Genomic DNA, 15,265 nt, shown 5'->3' with positions numbered 1-15,265 from the left:
AACTACACACACGAACATGCACACGCCCATTCATGCCCTTTTTCCCACCACTCACACGCGCATGTACGCACACACACACATAATTATGCACGTTCACATGCACACGCATGTCCCTTTCCTCACGACTAGCTCTCACACACACACACATGGGTGGAAAACTGAAAAGTTTCTTTATTCCAAGCTTCTTTAACTGTCCACCAGCCCAGGTTAAAGGCAGATTTTTGGGGTACAATTTTGCGCGGCTTGCTGTCAGCACATGTCCCGGCCACAGCGTCTCAAAGTCAAAGACCAGCCATCTTCCACTGCAGTGCCGTTGTCGGCTTTCTGCCTCGGTCACCTTTCTGACTCGATATATACTCGAGACTGAAATGTTGTTTCCTGATCAAGCAGTAAACTTATTGAAGCACGAAAAGCATGTCAGTTTCGTGCATGTTAAGGAAATTGGTGTTGAAATTTTACAGATTTCACGCCAATATTCGATTTCTTCGAAAACGTGTACTGAGTGGTTACGTCCCTTGAATGAGAAAAGTTTAAATTAAAAACATGGTTTGCACAAATTTGACCCCATGAATGTAAAGTACCCAAGGTCGATCGTCAGTACTATCGAAGGGTGTTTTTTTTGTTCAGTGTGGAATTTATACAAGATCAATGAGGCCGAATCAGAAAGGTGACAGAGGCTGACATCGCTACACCGGATTTTTCAGCCCCCTCCCCCAAAGCCTTGAGATTATAGTATCTTGAATGAGCACATCACGCACACGAAGCAAAGCATGTTTTCCGAGGCAAGCAACGAAAGGTAGAAAGGCATGCGTTTTCCGCTGCATGGCAATTACAGAACGAAAAAGGGCATGAGTTTCCATTTTCTGCTAATCACCACGCAACAGGAGCCTGAACATGTTCCGTTTCGTCAATAATTCAACGTTCTTTAAACTAACTTTTCTTATATTTGTGTGGGTAATTTACAAAGCAACAAATAAAATAATAATTCTGAATTTTGGACCGTTGGCAGTTAATTTGTTTTTGGATTTTAACAAATAGAATAATCACGTAGTTCCATTCTTAAGTTCATTGGGCCCTCAGGTTGTCGAGGGTTGTCTTTTAAACAATCACGAAGCCTCTGCGAATGATGGAATTAAGTGCGTTGGCGTCTCTATTCCAAGAACTCTGTAATCTTCTTGCACAAACTAATTGTCTTTACTGTAATAGAATAAATGCCCAATGCGGGCAAGTGCAAATAATTGTATAATTGGCCGACCTGAGTTTTTGAAAAGCAAAACCTTCCATGCCTTAGGGTGTATGGTTAAGACATTCTTTTCTTTATTTGGTGTTTAACGTCATTTTCAACCACGAAGGTTATATCGCGACGGGGAAAGGGGGGGAGATGGGATAGAGCCACTTGTTAATTGTTTCTTGTTCACAAAAGCACTAATAAAAAAATTGCTCTTTCTTTCTTTATTTGGTGTTTAACGTCGTTTTCAACCGTTCAAGGTTATATCGCGACGGGGAAAGGGGGGGGGGAGGATGGGATAGAGCCACTTGTTAATTGTTTCTTGTTCACAAAAGCACTAATAAAAAATTTGCTCCAGGGGCTTGCAACGTAGTACAATACATGACCTTACTGGGAGAATGCAAGTTTCCAGTACAAAGGACTTAACATTTCTTACATACTGCTTGACTAAAATCATTGGTTAAGACAGAAGATGAAGGTTGGAGAATGATGATGTTGCTGAAGAAAGCGAGGGGAGAAGAGGGGAGGGGGGGGGGGGGGGATTTGGATTTGTCGTCTCTTAAAGAAAACAAAGGAATCAAGCAGAAACTGACGTTTGTTTCACTATTTTAATTTTAACGACATTTTATTTTGTTTGGTTTACTGAACCATTTTTCGAGTTTCATCTTAAAATTAACGGTGCACGTAACAGAAACATACAGAACACCTTTGAAGTGCGTATAATGACCAGTGACAATCTACAAATAGCAATATTATCTGCAAAATTACGGCATAAACGAATCACAGCTGATTTCAATTCACATAACTAAAATGCACTTTTTCGGTATTACTACTCATAGACAATAACAGCACATCAAATCCTTAAGCACACAAATTCTTTTTTTCCAAAATTAAAAGTAGCTGCTCTAAATTTGCTGTATTTAAATCTTTCTTTACGAACAGAACTTAGGCCTGACTACTGAAAAAAACCAGACTTCCCAGTACAAACTTACGAGACAAGAAACTGTGAGCACACATAACACCAGTGCGACACAAAGGTGACATCAGTAGTAAATCGAAAGAAAAATAACCGACAGGAAAACCACAAGTTATCAACACGCAGAGCACAACTTTTATGCACAAATCTTAGAAGCAAAAGCAGACCGAAAATATAAAGGCTTGTAAATCCCACGCATTAAGATATATGTCCTACTCCGTAATTTTATCTTCGTTTGTTCGCCTTCGGCGTATATCGTGACATTTGCATGCACGAAACATTGATATTTTATGCGGTCTACCATTTTTGAACGCATTAAGTGCTTAATTGAGCAATATAACGAAAAAAAGTAATGGATGTATGTATATCATGGACAGATGTTAGGACCCTTGAAGATGATGGAGTTCTGATATATGCATGCACACAATGTAGTTTGGTAGCAGCAATATTAGATTGACGGACAGAATACATGTGCCTTCAATACATGAACAAAATATGGCATTGCATGCACATGTACACGGTCCGTTTTTTTCAGTATAATGGCACTCGATGGTAAAATGTAACGCTTCCGCATGCAGGCTACAATTCAGCTCACTCAACATACACTGCTCATCGAAAATAAAGCTACACTGGCAGTGTAATGAAGGCAGTTGGTTTCCTTGTGCTTTAAAAAAAAAAAAAGGATTTATACATGGACAGAGCCTGATCTAATTGTGCCAATAAAACCGGGTTTACGCTGCCGTAGCTAACAAATATATAACACAAATGTATTAAAACTTTGTGCGATGACATCGATAACAATTAATTCTCGTTCTTAAATGGAAGTACGGGAATAGAGAGGTAAAGTTTACTACGAAGAACGAACTCCGAGCACTCTGTTCGTAATCCGAAACGTTTGATTCAAAGTTTCAGTGTGTACACAATTTGCGAAGTGAAGTGATGGGTGAGAAGGGTATCGGCTGCACACATACAGCAATCACAATGTCAGGCTTTCTTTCTTTCTTTGGTGTTTAATGTCATTTTCAACCACGAAGGTTATATCGCGACGGGGAAAGGGGGGGGGGGGGGGAGATGGGATAGAGCCACTTGTTAATTGTTTCTTGTTCACAAAAGCACTAATCAAAACATTGCTCCAGGGGCTTGCAACGTAGTACAATATATGACCTTACTGGGAGAATGCAAGTTTCCAGTACAAAGGACTTAACATTTCTTACATACTGCTTGACTAAAATCTTTACAAACATTGACTATATTATATGACTATATATGACTTAACAAGGGTAAAAGGAGAAACAGAATCCGTTAGTCGCCTCTTACGACATGCTGGGGAGCATCTTCCCCCTAACCCGCGGGGGGTCTTGAAGTATGAATCGTATACGTTCGTTCTTAGTAGAAAACTTAACTTTTCTAATGTAAAAGAGGTATATAGATATGAGATATGTAAAGCATACATTTTTTTTTTCGGAACACCGGGCTTCCTACGAGGTAATTGCAGCACCAGCAAAAAAAAATAGACAATAAAAAAAGATAATACAAGTTTAAATTGTTAAAGAAGGGTAGTTAGAGAAATAGGAGGGACGTTCGCTTCCCGTGTGAAAAAAAGAAAAAGGGAGACGTTTTTATCACTGAATTCCAGGCAAAAATGATCATAAAATATTTTGACTGAGTAATTTCGAAAATTTGTTTGATTTTGATTCTTGTATTGGTGAAAAGTGTCTTTTAAGTACGAATGTTACAATTCATAATTTAATATGATTCTTTTTTCCTTAACATCAATAGGACATTATTCTTTGCCCTGTGACATTTCAAATCAAACTACAGTATTTAATGGTGGATTATCTTTTAATGTAAAAGTGTTGTTAATGTTACATATTTCAGTACTTGTGAAGTTTGGAAAATCTTTTTGGTCAAAAATTTTGTTTGTTTGCTTAACGCCCAGCCGACCATGAAGGGCCATATCAGGGCGGTGCTGCTTTGACATATGACGTGCGCCACACACAAGACAGAAGTCGCAACACAGGCTTCATGTCTCACCCAGTCACATTATTCTGACACCGGACCAACCAGTCCTAGCACTAACCCCATAATGCCAGACGTTTGGCGGAGCAGCCACTAGATTGCCAATTTTAAAGTCTTATGTATGACCCGGCCGGGGTTCAAACCCACGACCTCCCGATCACGGGGCGGACGCCTTACCACTAGGCCAACCGTGCCGGTCATTGGTCAAAAATGCAACGATCGATACAAAATAAGTCTTGAATCTGTACAAAGACATTAAACATTTTAGAAAGACAGTCTGAAGACTGAAAAAAAGTTTGCACTCGTCTTTAAATTCAAATGGAAAAATCTTCAATTTGATGTTAATTGTTTGAAATTAGGCGTAAATCCTCTTTTTCATTGCTTTTGTCAGTAATGAATCATGAAAAACATTTTTTTTAACTGGCTTCACGCCAACAATATATTTCTGTCCCTCCAAAATGTGCACATTTGTGGAAGAAAAATCTTAGTTCATTTCTGTTATCAAAGAAATACACCACAGTAAATATTGAAAAGCATTCACACTACACAACTGCCGCAAACATCAAATGATAAAGAAAACGGGAAGAGTATATACATAAAACAGCTTATGAAGCAGAACCAGTTGCTACGGAAATCTGGAGATCAATTAACAGTTCGTTAAAGGCAGACTGACAGTTTGGTGTTTGAAGGCATAGAAAGCTGTAGTTTGTTCCACATCCAGACCAACTTTTTAGGTACAATTTGGTCTTGAAATTTGACTATACTGATTGGATATAATAATACATGATTGTTTTTATAAATTATAAACAAGCGTACAATTCAAATCAATGTAACATTAATATTTTGTGTAAAGTTTGACTATTTAACTAACTAACTTTTCTTTGCTTAAGTTTGGTTTGATTTTTGTGTGCGAAAAATACAAAAGAAATGGAGCGAAAGCGTACGGCGGGTCATTGTTAAAGGCTGCACACAGTCTATCTCTCTTTACTTTTCACTTCGTCAAAGCTGAATGCATGATTGTGTGAAATATTTAACTGTTTCAAATATGCTCGGCGTGAAAACCACTAAAGATCTTTTACATAAGTAAAGGACTGATAGAAGTTTTGATACACAGACTATTTCTGCTTCAAGAAGTTTGATGTACCAATGTCGAAAAATGATAACGGTTAGCAAGAATTTGGAGAAAAACAAACATTTTCTATTGATAAATGTTACGTCATTGTCAAAATTCGCGAAAATCACATATCAATGGGTATATTGACTGTGTGATCATGAAAAGAACAAAACAAATTTCAAAAGTTAAAGAATGATGGGTGAAAAAACCGAAACTGTGTCTATTTCTTCTCTGATTTTCGTTGTACTGATAAAACATATGAAACCTTTTCAACAATAAAAATGGGTGAGTCTCCGTTTAAAGTTCATCGAGATTTTACATTTTTCTAACAAAATAATGAGTGTCGTTTACTAGTAACGTTTTCAAGGAACTCTTTCAAGCACAAAATAAAATAACCTGGATAATTTTGTGATTGAGTATAGTGTTGATATATAAAGTTGTAAGTGCCGGTTTAAAGAACCTTTTTTTCTTTGAATCTGTTGCAGTGGAATGATTTTCCTAGAAGCCAAACGTAGACTTGCTTTTTCTTTTTTCCTTTCTTTTTTAACTCATGACACAAACATTGCTTAATCTATCACTGGGGAATATCAAAGCTAACGCCACGTGGCTATGCCACTTCCTTTGGGCGTTTGATATATATAACCTAGCGCAACTTTGTTTCACAAAAGCGCAACGCACCATAAAACAGTCAAGGCGTGTTTCTGGATTACTTGGCTAAAATACCTTGGCTAAATATCGAAAAAGACCCTCAAGGCAATACGTACAAGTTCTTCAGATTTAATAAGCTAAGCTTTAATTAACTGCAATATATCATGGATTTCACTTACATCATTCTCCTAAAAGTTCGATAAGCATTATGCAATGAGAACAGGCGATCAAGACTGCTGATAGTAATGGCAATAGAGAAACAGAAATAAAGGCGAGAAGAGAAGCGTTTGATGACTGCCATTTTTAATCATTGGAAAAGGACAAAAATCAACTCGCATACTCGCAGTAATGATAAGTGATAGAAACTTACAGGACAAACAACACACACCTTTTCTTGACTTGTTTTGAAGCGGTTAGCAAAGGGACCAACAAAAATCAACACGAAGCATGTATACCGATATATAACGTCCATTCCCCACAACCCGCGCGCCAGTAATTAGACCAAAGTCAACTTCAGGCAGTTGAAGAGATAGGCCATGGCAGTAACAGCGATAACAACATCTCCAAAAGGTCCAGGCGACCTTGGAGGCCTGAAGGAGGCCCCAAGGAGGCCATGAAGTAGGCTTTGGGAAGCCTAGACCTGGAGGTCTAGCAGTAGCGAGCCAGGACGCTGGGGCGGCACTTGTTGAAACAGCAGTCGCAGACCACTCCGCGTTTCTGAACGTGGGGAAGTTCGTCGTAGGCTCTCTTGGCAGCAATGGCCCCACCCCGGGTAGCGGCGGAGGGCAGAGGTCTGGGCAGGGTGGATTTCATGCCGGGTAGCATGGACATGAAGAGCTTGCTCTCTTCCGTCGGAGCGACGGCGCCATCAAGGCCGCTCTTTTCTCTCTCGTCCTCGACTTCGTTATTTTCTGCAAAACGACAGATAGAAAGTGATACACGGTGACTGACCCACAAACAAAAATGGCGCCCACAAAAATGCTAATAACTCGTCCTCGACTTCATCTTTTTCTGCAAAACGACAGATAGATTTTGGTTTGGGATTTTGGTAAGGAAAGCACTTAATGCGGTTTGGATATGACTTTACAACTGCTTGTCTATACGTTGAAGACAACGCTCAGGGTTCCACGTTATTGATACTGCTGATTACAACCCTTGCGCTGGCGTAATTCCTTATATATATACACTCGAGCCAGAAGGTTAAGCAACTACTATCATCAGAATATTCCCACGTGAATAACCACAACAACCGACTGCAAAATTGACAACAGAAGACATGGTCATAATGGGTGAAGTACGTCCTCACGATTACAAGAACATTGCAAATATCTCATTTTTGACGTTTTGTTCGAGAGATACTAGAAGTTGATAAAGTCAAATACATGTAATAGACTTGAAGTCTTCATATCATTTTGGCATTGATAGAACAAAAGTGGAGACTGCAATAACCTTCAAGGAAAGGCCTTCGGAGGCTTGAATTAAAATTAAAAAAATTGAGAAAAAGAAGAAGTTGATAAAGGCTCAAGTCAAATAAAAGACTTGAAGACAAAGTCTTCATATCATTTTGGCATTAGTAGAAACAAAAGTGAAGACTACAACTTTCAAATTAAGGCTTTTGGAGGCTTGTATTAAAATACCACGAGCAACACACTTTAAACAAATCACTAGACAACAGGATGATACTTGTAGAAACATAAATAAACCTCCAGATTGTTCGTACCAGAGCAAATCTTTATAGTTGGAATTGTGACTTCCGTTGTGGGTGAGATTGGCAAGACAAATGCCTATCTCGCCTGTTTCGTTAGGTAACATACGCTACTCCAAGAGAGGCCAATTATGCTGGTTTTTAACGTGACTTCTGCTCCGGGCCTTGCAAGTGATTGAAAACAATGGAATGGACTCTGCTGCAAACGCTGCCCATGAGTATGACGGCTTACTAGTGCCAAAACCTGGGGTTATCATTATCCCGTGAAACTGAATAGTAATGAACAATGTCAGTTAGCGTTTTCACGTGTTAATTACTCATTTTCACGTGACCATTATTGATTTTCAGTTTTGGCTCTAGCAATCCGTCAGGAAGCGAGCCAAAACTGAAAATGAGTAATTTTCACGTGAAAATGAGTATAATTAACACGTGAAAATGTAAGTTGTAATTGTAAGTTTCTCTTAAAAATTAGTAATTTTTACCACATTATTGTAATTTTCACGTGATAACTACAATAATGTGGTTCTGGCACTAGTAAGCCGTCATACGTTAGTTATGCAATTATGTTGTGACGACGTGATGTCTGATAGTCTTCCGCGCTTTTAACTCTACAGAAGGTCTTCCGCGCTTTTAACTCTACAGAAGGTCTTCCGCGCTTTTAACTCTACAGAAGGTCTTCCGCGCTTTTAACTCTACAGAAGGAGTCTTCCCGCGCTCCTCAGCCCACGCCTTCCGACTTCCGGGCAACAGTGAACTGGACAATTCAATTGTTAATCAGTCGTTGCGTTGATTGCCATGTCAGTCCATCCCTCTTTTGTCACGTTCAGCACTCGATGCCGTAATTTCAATGTATTTTCAGGCATCAGAAGAAAAAAAAATCCTCCATAGCAATATTCTTCAATAATTATTCCTTTGAACAGCAATTTTACAAGAGATTTAAACTATTCTTATGATTCACCCTGTGTCTAATGTGTCTGAAAACATCTCCGTGCGGAGGGGTTTTGCAGCCAGCGCAGTGAAGTTAAAGAGGGAACATTTTCTCGGCTCGCGCAACAGTAAGCAGGATGTCTCTCGACTGGATTGTGTCGTGTCCAAAAAGAAAAGCAACCGAGTTCAAAAAGGGTTTATTTCAGATATGAATAAGATGTGCAGCAGCCCTTGCTTTTGATGTTGCCAGGCCTGTGAGGCAGTGTTGTGCTCATCTTTTTCTAATCTTGTCTCAGGTTAATAATATTAAGAAACAGCGTGCAAACAAAAGGCATAAAAATAATGCCAGGAGTTGCTAAGTTTCAATGTTATTGTTATGAAAATCATGACTTTAGTTGTGCTCGAACTTAAAAGGCAGATTTCACTCTCTGCAACAGCCTAGGACCTATGATATACCAGGTATGGAACAATGCATAGGTTAAAAGGTATGCCGCATCTTCGTGGATCATACGCCCACTACCTATCCTCCTCCATTCCACCCCGGCAAAGGTCTGCTTAAATATTAGAAAGAGACAGAGAGACAGAGAGACAGAGACACAGAGAGAGACAGAGAGAGAGAGAGAGAGAGAGGGGGGGATAGAGAGAGAGACAGAGAGAGAGAGATAGAATGGAGGGGTGAGAGAGAGTACTAGAGAAAGAGGGGGAGAGAGAGAGAAATTGGAGGGAGGGAGAAAAAGAGAGAGAGTGAGAGAGAGAGAGAGAGAGAAAGTGGGGGGAGAGAGAGACAGAGGCAAAGAGAGAAAGAGAGAGAAGAAGGAGATGACGAAGAAGATGACGAAAAAGAAGAAGAAAACAAGTCGCGTAAGGCGACATTACTACATTTAGTCAAGCTGTGGAACTCACAGAATGAAACTGAACGTAGTCCGCCGCTAGTGCAAAAGGCAGTGAAAGTGACGAGCCTGTTTGGCGCGGTAGCGGTTGCGCTGTGCTTCAATATCACGCTTTACTGTACCTCTCTTCGTTTTAACTTTCTGAGCGTGTTTTTAATCCAAACATATGATATCTATATGTTTTTGGAATCAGGAACCGACAAGGAATAAGATGAAAGTGTTTTGAAATTGATTTCGAAAATTTTATTTTGATCAAAATTTTTTATATTTTTAATTTTCAGAGCTTGTTTTTAATCCAAATATAACATACTAGAGGAATACCCGGCTTCGCCGGGGTGAATAGCGAGACAGAGACAGACAGCGTGGCGGTTCACCACAATCACCTTTGAAGGCGAAGTCCTGTCAAACGGGATTGAGAATTTTAGAGCTTATATTTTAGCCCTATATTATCTGTTATGGCTTCTCAAATGCCAGAACATACAGACAGACAAAAGCCGCCAGACCCCATCACAAACAGAACTCTACAATCCACAGGTGTTGCCTCCACACACACACACACACACACACACACACACACAGAATTTTTCGATAAATAGATTCGACCTTTGCACTTTTACAGTGAGGACAACTTACGGGTACATGCAAGGAAAGCCCACAACTTCTAAGGCGAACAACTCTGCAGAGTCTGTTGTGAAGGGCGACGGTAGTCTCCCTGTCACACTCGACCCCCTTTGAATGAACTTAGGTCCCTCCCAGGTGGAATGGGAACAGCACGAAAATGATTCAGTGGCCTGAACATTTCATGTCGAGTCCCATCGCTGTCGACGACGCCAAATGTAACCGAGTGCCAAAACACCACAATCACCTTTGAAGGCGAAGTCCACTCAAACGGGATTGAGAATAACTGTTATGGCTTCTCGAAGGAAGGCCTGAACATCTTTCTTTCTTTCTTTCTTTATTTGGTGTTTAACGTCGTTTTCAACCACAAAGGTTATATCGCGACGGAGGCCTAAACATACGGACACACCAAAGCCGCTAGACCACATCACAAACAGAACTCTACAATCCTCAGGTGTTGCCCACACACGCACACAAACACAAACACACACACACAGAAGCCGTATATATATATATATATATATATATATATATGTATATCTATATCTATAAATATATAGAGATAGATGACAGTGTATTTTTCGCGTGGCTATAAATTGATTCGACCTTTTCACTTTTACAGTAAGGACAACTTACGGGTGCAATCGTGACATTCTAAAAATAGTAACGTAGTAACGGGAATATGGATTGACGCCACACGAAGGAAGGGAGATAAACGCTGAAAACACTGGAGAAGATAAGGAAGAGTTACTGGGAATGGATCCAGAGAAAAACCGAGAAAAACCAAAATCGGTTCAGCGCTGAGAGCACGTGTTGAAATATCTCATCGATGAGGTTATGTCCGGGGTGTAGCTGAATACGGTCTCCAAATTTGAAAAAGATCCACCGAGAACTTTGGCTTTGCATCGCGGACACACACACACACACACACACACACACACACGTCGTATATATATAGAGAGAGATTTATATGTTTTAGGATTCAGGAAATGATGAAGAATAAGATGAACGTAAATTTGGATCGTTTTATAAAATGTTTGTTTTTTTTTACAATTTTCAGATTTGTAATGACCAAAGTCATTAATTAATTTTTAAGCCACCAAGCTGAAATGCAATACCTAAGTCCGGCCTTCGTCGAAGATTGCTTGGCCAAAATTTCAATCAATTTGATTGAAAAATGAGGGTGTGACAGTGCCGCCTCAACTTTGACAAAAAGCCGGATATGACGTCATCAAAGACATTTATCGAAAAAAAGAAAAAAAAGTCCGGGAATATCATTCCCAGGAACTCTCATGTCAAATTTCATAAAGATCGGTCCAGTAGTTTAGTCTGAATCGCTCTACACACACACACGCACAGACAGACAGACAGACACACACACACACACACACACACCACGACCCTCGTCTCGATTCCCCCTCTATGTTAAAACATTTAGTCAAAACTTGACTAAATGTAAAAACAGAAGACATTGACAGGCATGAACAAAAAGGAGCAAAAAAGAGGTTAGAATTAGAGGGAGATGGACGAAGCCGACACACACACACACAGGCACGCACGCACGCACACACCAGTCTCTCTCCCCCCACACAAACACACACACACACCAGTCTCTCTCCCCACACACACACCAGTCGCTCTCCCCCCCCACACACACACATACGCCCCCTACACACACACACACCGTGGCACACACACACAAACGCCCCCCCCCCACACACACACATACACACATGCCCACCATCTAACAAATCAGCATTCCAGACAGCCACAAAGACAGTCTGAACACAATAGCTTAATGATAAACACGTTGAGATGCCAGACAAGAATGGAGACCCACAACTGTGTCAATGCGTGCAGGATCGAACCATCTGTGAAGACCTGTAGGTGGCTTTTAAATCGTTGATCGATCTTTTCTTTTGCAACTGTGGCTAGCAGCAATGGGTCTTCTGCCTTTCTGAGGCCGTCTCCATAGTCCATGATCAGATTTGGGGCTTCAAGCAGCCATGGAGGGTAAGGAAGAGTACCACCTGTAACCAGCTTTTCCTTGGACAGGGCACTCTGTTCCCATATGCCCTTCACATGGTTGTATATTGGGAGCACTGTTTGGTATGTATGAGTCTTGGATTCAAGAGCTTTGTATTGCATGTGGTCGGTATCTCCCATGTCTGGGGTAAATACTTCCACTGCCGTGTTTGGGACACAGTGTATTCTGACAGCCAGTTGTGCACATCTGAGGTGGAATTCCTCTTTCAGTGGCAGCCATCCCACTTCCTGGTAAAGTAGAGTGGAGACTGCTGATCTGGGGACCCCCAGCGCCACTTTGAGAGCGGCTCTTTCTACTCTTTCAAGCTTTACCCACTGACTGTCAGGAGCTGCAAAGAAAGCCTCTTGGCCGTAGCTGAGGCGCGACCGAACAAGGGCACTGACAAGATGGATCAATGGTTTTCCGGCTGCCCACGACTCTCTGCTCAGAACCTTTATCAGATTTAGGGAGCGTTGAGCTTTTCTCACAAGTGAGTCTATGTGTGAGCCCCAACTGAGAGAGCTTGTGAATGTCACTCCCAAGAACTTGGTTTGATCTGCTGGCACCAGCTGCACCCCATTTATGGTAATGGAACATGTCCTTTTGACAAGCTGCACTCCTGTGAAGGCCATGAACACGTTTTTTTCGGTAGATAGCTCAAAGCCATTCGTCTGCATGTAGTCAGCGATCTGGTCGACTTTTGCTTGGTACCGCCCCATTTTTGTTTTGATTGTTCTTTCTGACTTGCAGTCGACTGCTTCCCAGAGGGCCATGTCATCGGCAAACAGAGACAATGAGGCCTCCTTGAGGTTCAGGTTTGCTGCATCGTGGACCATGATGCTGAACAATATGGGGGCTATGATGCTTCCTTGAGGCACCCCCATATCTAGGACTGACATGTGTTTGAGAGATGGACTGCCCCACTCTAACAGCCATGGACCTGTCTGTGAGGAATTCCTGGACAAATTCCAGCAGGCGCCCTGAGATCCCCATATTGGACATTTTCTGAATTAGCTTTCCATGCCAGACCGTGTCGAATGCTCTTCTAATGTCGAAGAAGGTTGCCAGCACTGTTCTGCCTCGTGCTTTAGCCTTCTTGATGTGGGCTGTAAGTTTTACCACATGCTCCATGCAGGCTCGACCCTTTCTGAAGCCTGCCTGGCAGAGGGGAAGAATGTTGTTCTTTTGAATCGGTCGGGTTGAACGGTGCTAGCTCTCTTTATACCGTGTAGTGAGTGCAATCGGGTTGTCTAGTCAAGCCCTAAAGCATACTTCACGGGTAGGTGAGGAGACACTTAGGATGGGGTGTCTTCTCCCAGGCCAAAATTTCGTAGTAAAAAACTGAGTTTATAAAGTGTCTTCCGTCCCCCTCCTGCTTTTGTTCAGGTGTTCCCACTTGAACCCTGTTTTTGTTCAACTTATTGGCATATAATGTCACGCGTCGAGGGACACAAACACACATACACACAAACACACTCACACAGACACACACATGCACCCACAAACACAAACACACACACCCCCACACCCACCACACACGTGTAATCACACACATACATACACACACACACACGTGTTATCACACACACACACACACGTGTTATCACACACACAAACATACGTGTTATCACACACACACACACACACACACACACACACACACACACTTCTTCTGTCTGGGCTGAAACTCCCACGGACACTCGTGTTTTTGTACGAGTGGAATTTTACGTGTATGACCGTTTTTACCCCGCCATTTAGGCAGCCATACGCCGCTTTCGGAGGACACACACACACACGATAACCATCACAATCACAGTTTGACAAATTCATCTTTGATTTTTTTGCGGCCGAACCCCCCTCCCCCATTTTCCACACAAGATCCACTGTTTCATCTTTGTCTTCGTCTCTCTTCCCTTTATCGTATCTCGTCTACTTACTTGAGTGAGTAACTGAAGAGGTATTGTCATTATCTCTTTCCTAGATTTTCCTAGAGTTGGTTTTTGTCTTGAATTCAGTACCTCACACGTACACGGTAATTGGCGTGACACCTCAAGCGGACCTTCTTCAGTGTAAAGTGTCTGCTGACCAGGGACACGAGGGTCTGTGGTTGAGCAACTTTATGGTTTAACCGGGTGGACTGGGGGAGTAGCAACAGCATGTGAACCACTTTAGAAATAACTTGTGAAGGTTGCAGTTGGTCAGATCAAAGAAGAGAAGATGGGAACATGTCCTGAGAAGATACCACCACCCAAATACTTTGCTTTGTGCAAGAATCAATCACGCGTACAGCATTACAGATGCCCAGCTGTACTCTGCATTTACTCCGGTCATATTTAGTTTTAACCTCAACATAATACCTTTTCAATGTTTAATGTAATAATTTAACAGATTGTTATATGTTGTTTACACATATCAGGAATATAGCGTTATATAATGGGGGAAACAAGTACTAAAATTAAATCAAAGAAAATAAAATTTACATTTTGAAAAATTGTGACCAACTTTGCCGACCATAGCCGACACAAGGCGATCTGATACATCTAGGTCAAGGTTACTGTACCGCCGCACAACGCGCGCTGGCGCGAAAGCGTCGTCTGCTGCTGGTTCATTTTTGCAAAAAACTGTCTGTTTAAACAACTAACTGAAGCAGAGTTACTGAATGTGTATACGTCTGAGATGGGTATTGATTGTTCATCTTAATGCTATACAAATGGATGACATTAAACTGTAATTTAAGGCTTTTTTCATTATTCCGAAAACAACATTTGTATGGAAGCCGACCTATGGCAAAACTGTATTTCTTCTCAGTTACTAGTTTTCAAAATAAGTAAAGTAATGTTGTATGAGATGGTTTAAACACTTCTTGAATATACTCCTTCACTTGATATAAGTGCTGTTTTGTCTAGATTGAGTACTTGAACAAAGCCGACATTGAGCAGGTCACAGTGCCTGATCTCTTGCAGCTCATTGAAAGCTGACTCGGTTTTATAAAGACCAGGAATATGGTTCTAAATACACGAAGACTACTATGGCGTTAACATTGTTTTTGTCAGAGAAGAAAGGAACGCCGAATGTTTCTTTAAAAAAAACAGCCAGCGAAATTCTTCGCCAATT

The 15,265-nt window shown here is 41.2% G+C and overlaps 1 protein-coding gene across 1 annotated transcript in view; it reads right to left on the bottom strand.

Moving 5' to 3' along the window:
* Nucleotides 1–151: 151 nt before the first annotated feature.
* LOC138962605 (molluscan insulin-related peptide 7-like) overlaps nucleotides 152–15,265 on the bottom strand; it is a 53,777-nt gene continuing 38,663 nt past the window's right edge. The window contains exon 3 of the mRNA XM_070334479.1: nucleotides 152–6,896. Coding sequence (XP_070190580.1) covers nucleotides 6,634–6,896 — 263 coding nt within the window. The 3' untranslated portion in view covers nucleotides 152–6,633. The remainder of the gene's footprint in view (nucleotides 6,897–15,265) is intronic.

Source organism: Littorina saxatilis, linkage group LG3 (assembly GCF_037325665.1).
Source record: "Littorina saxatilis isolate snail1 linkage group LG3, US_GU_Lsax_2.0, whole genome shotgun sequence".
NCBI classification, from domain to species: domain Eukaryota; kingdom Metazoa; phylum Mollusca; class Gastropoda; order Littorinimorpha; family Littorinidae; genus Littorina; species Littorina saxatilis.
The sequence above is the reverse complement of the archived record's forward strand: the minus strand, read 5'-3'. Positions and strand labels throughout refer to the sequence as shown.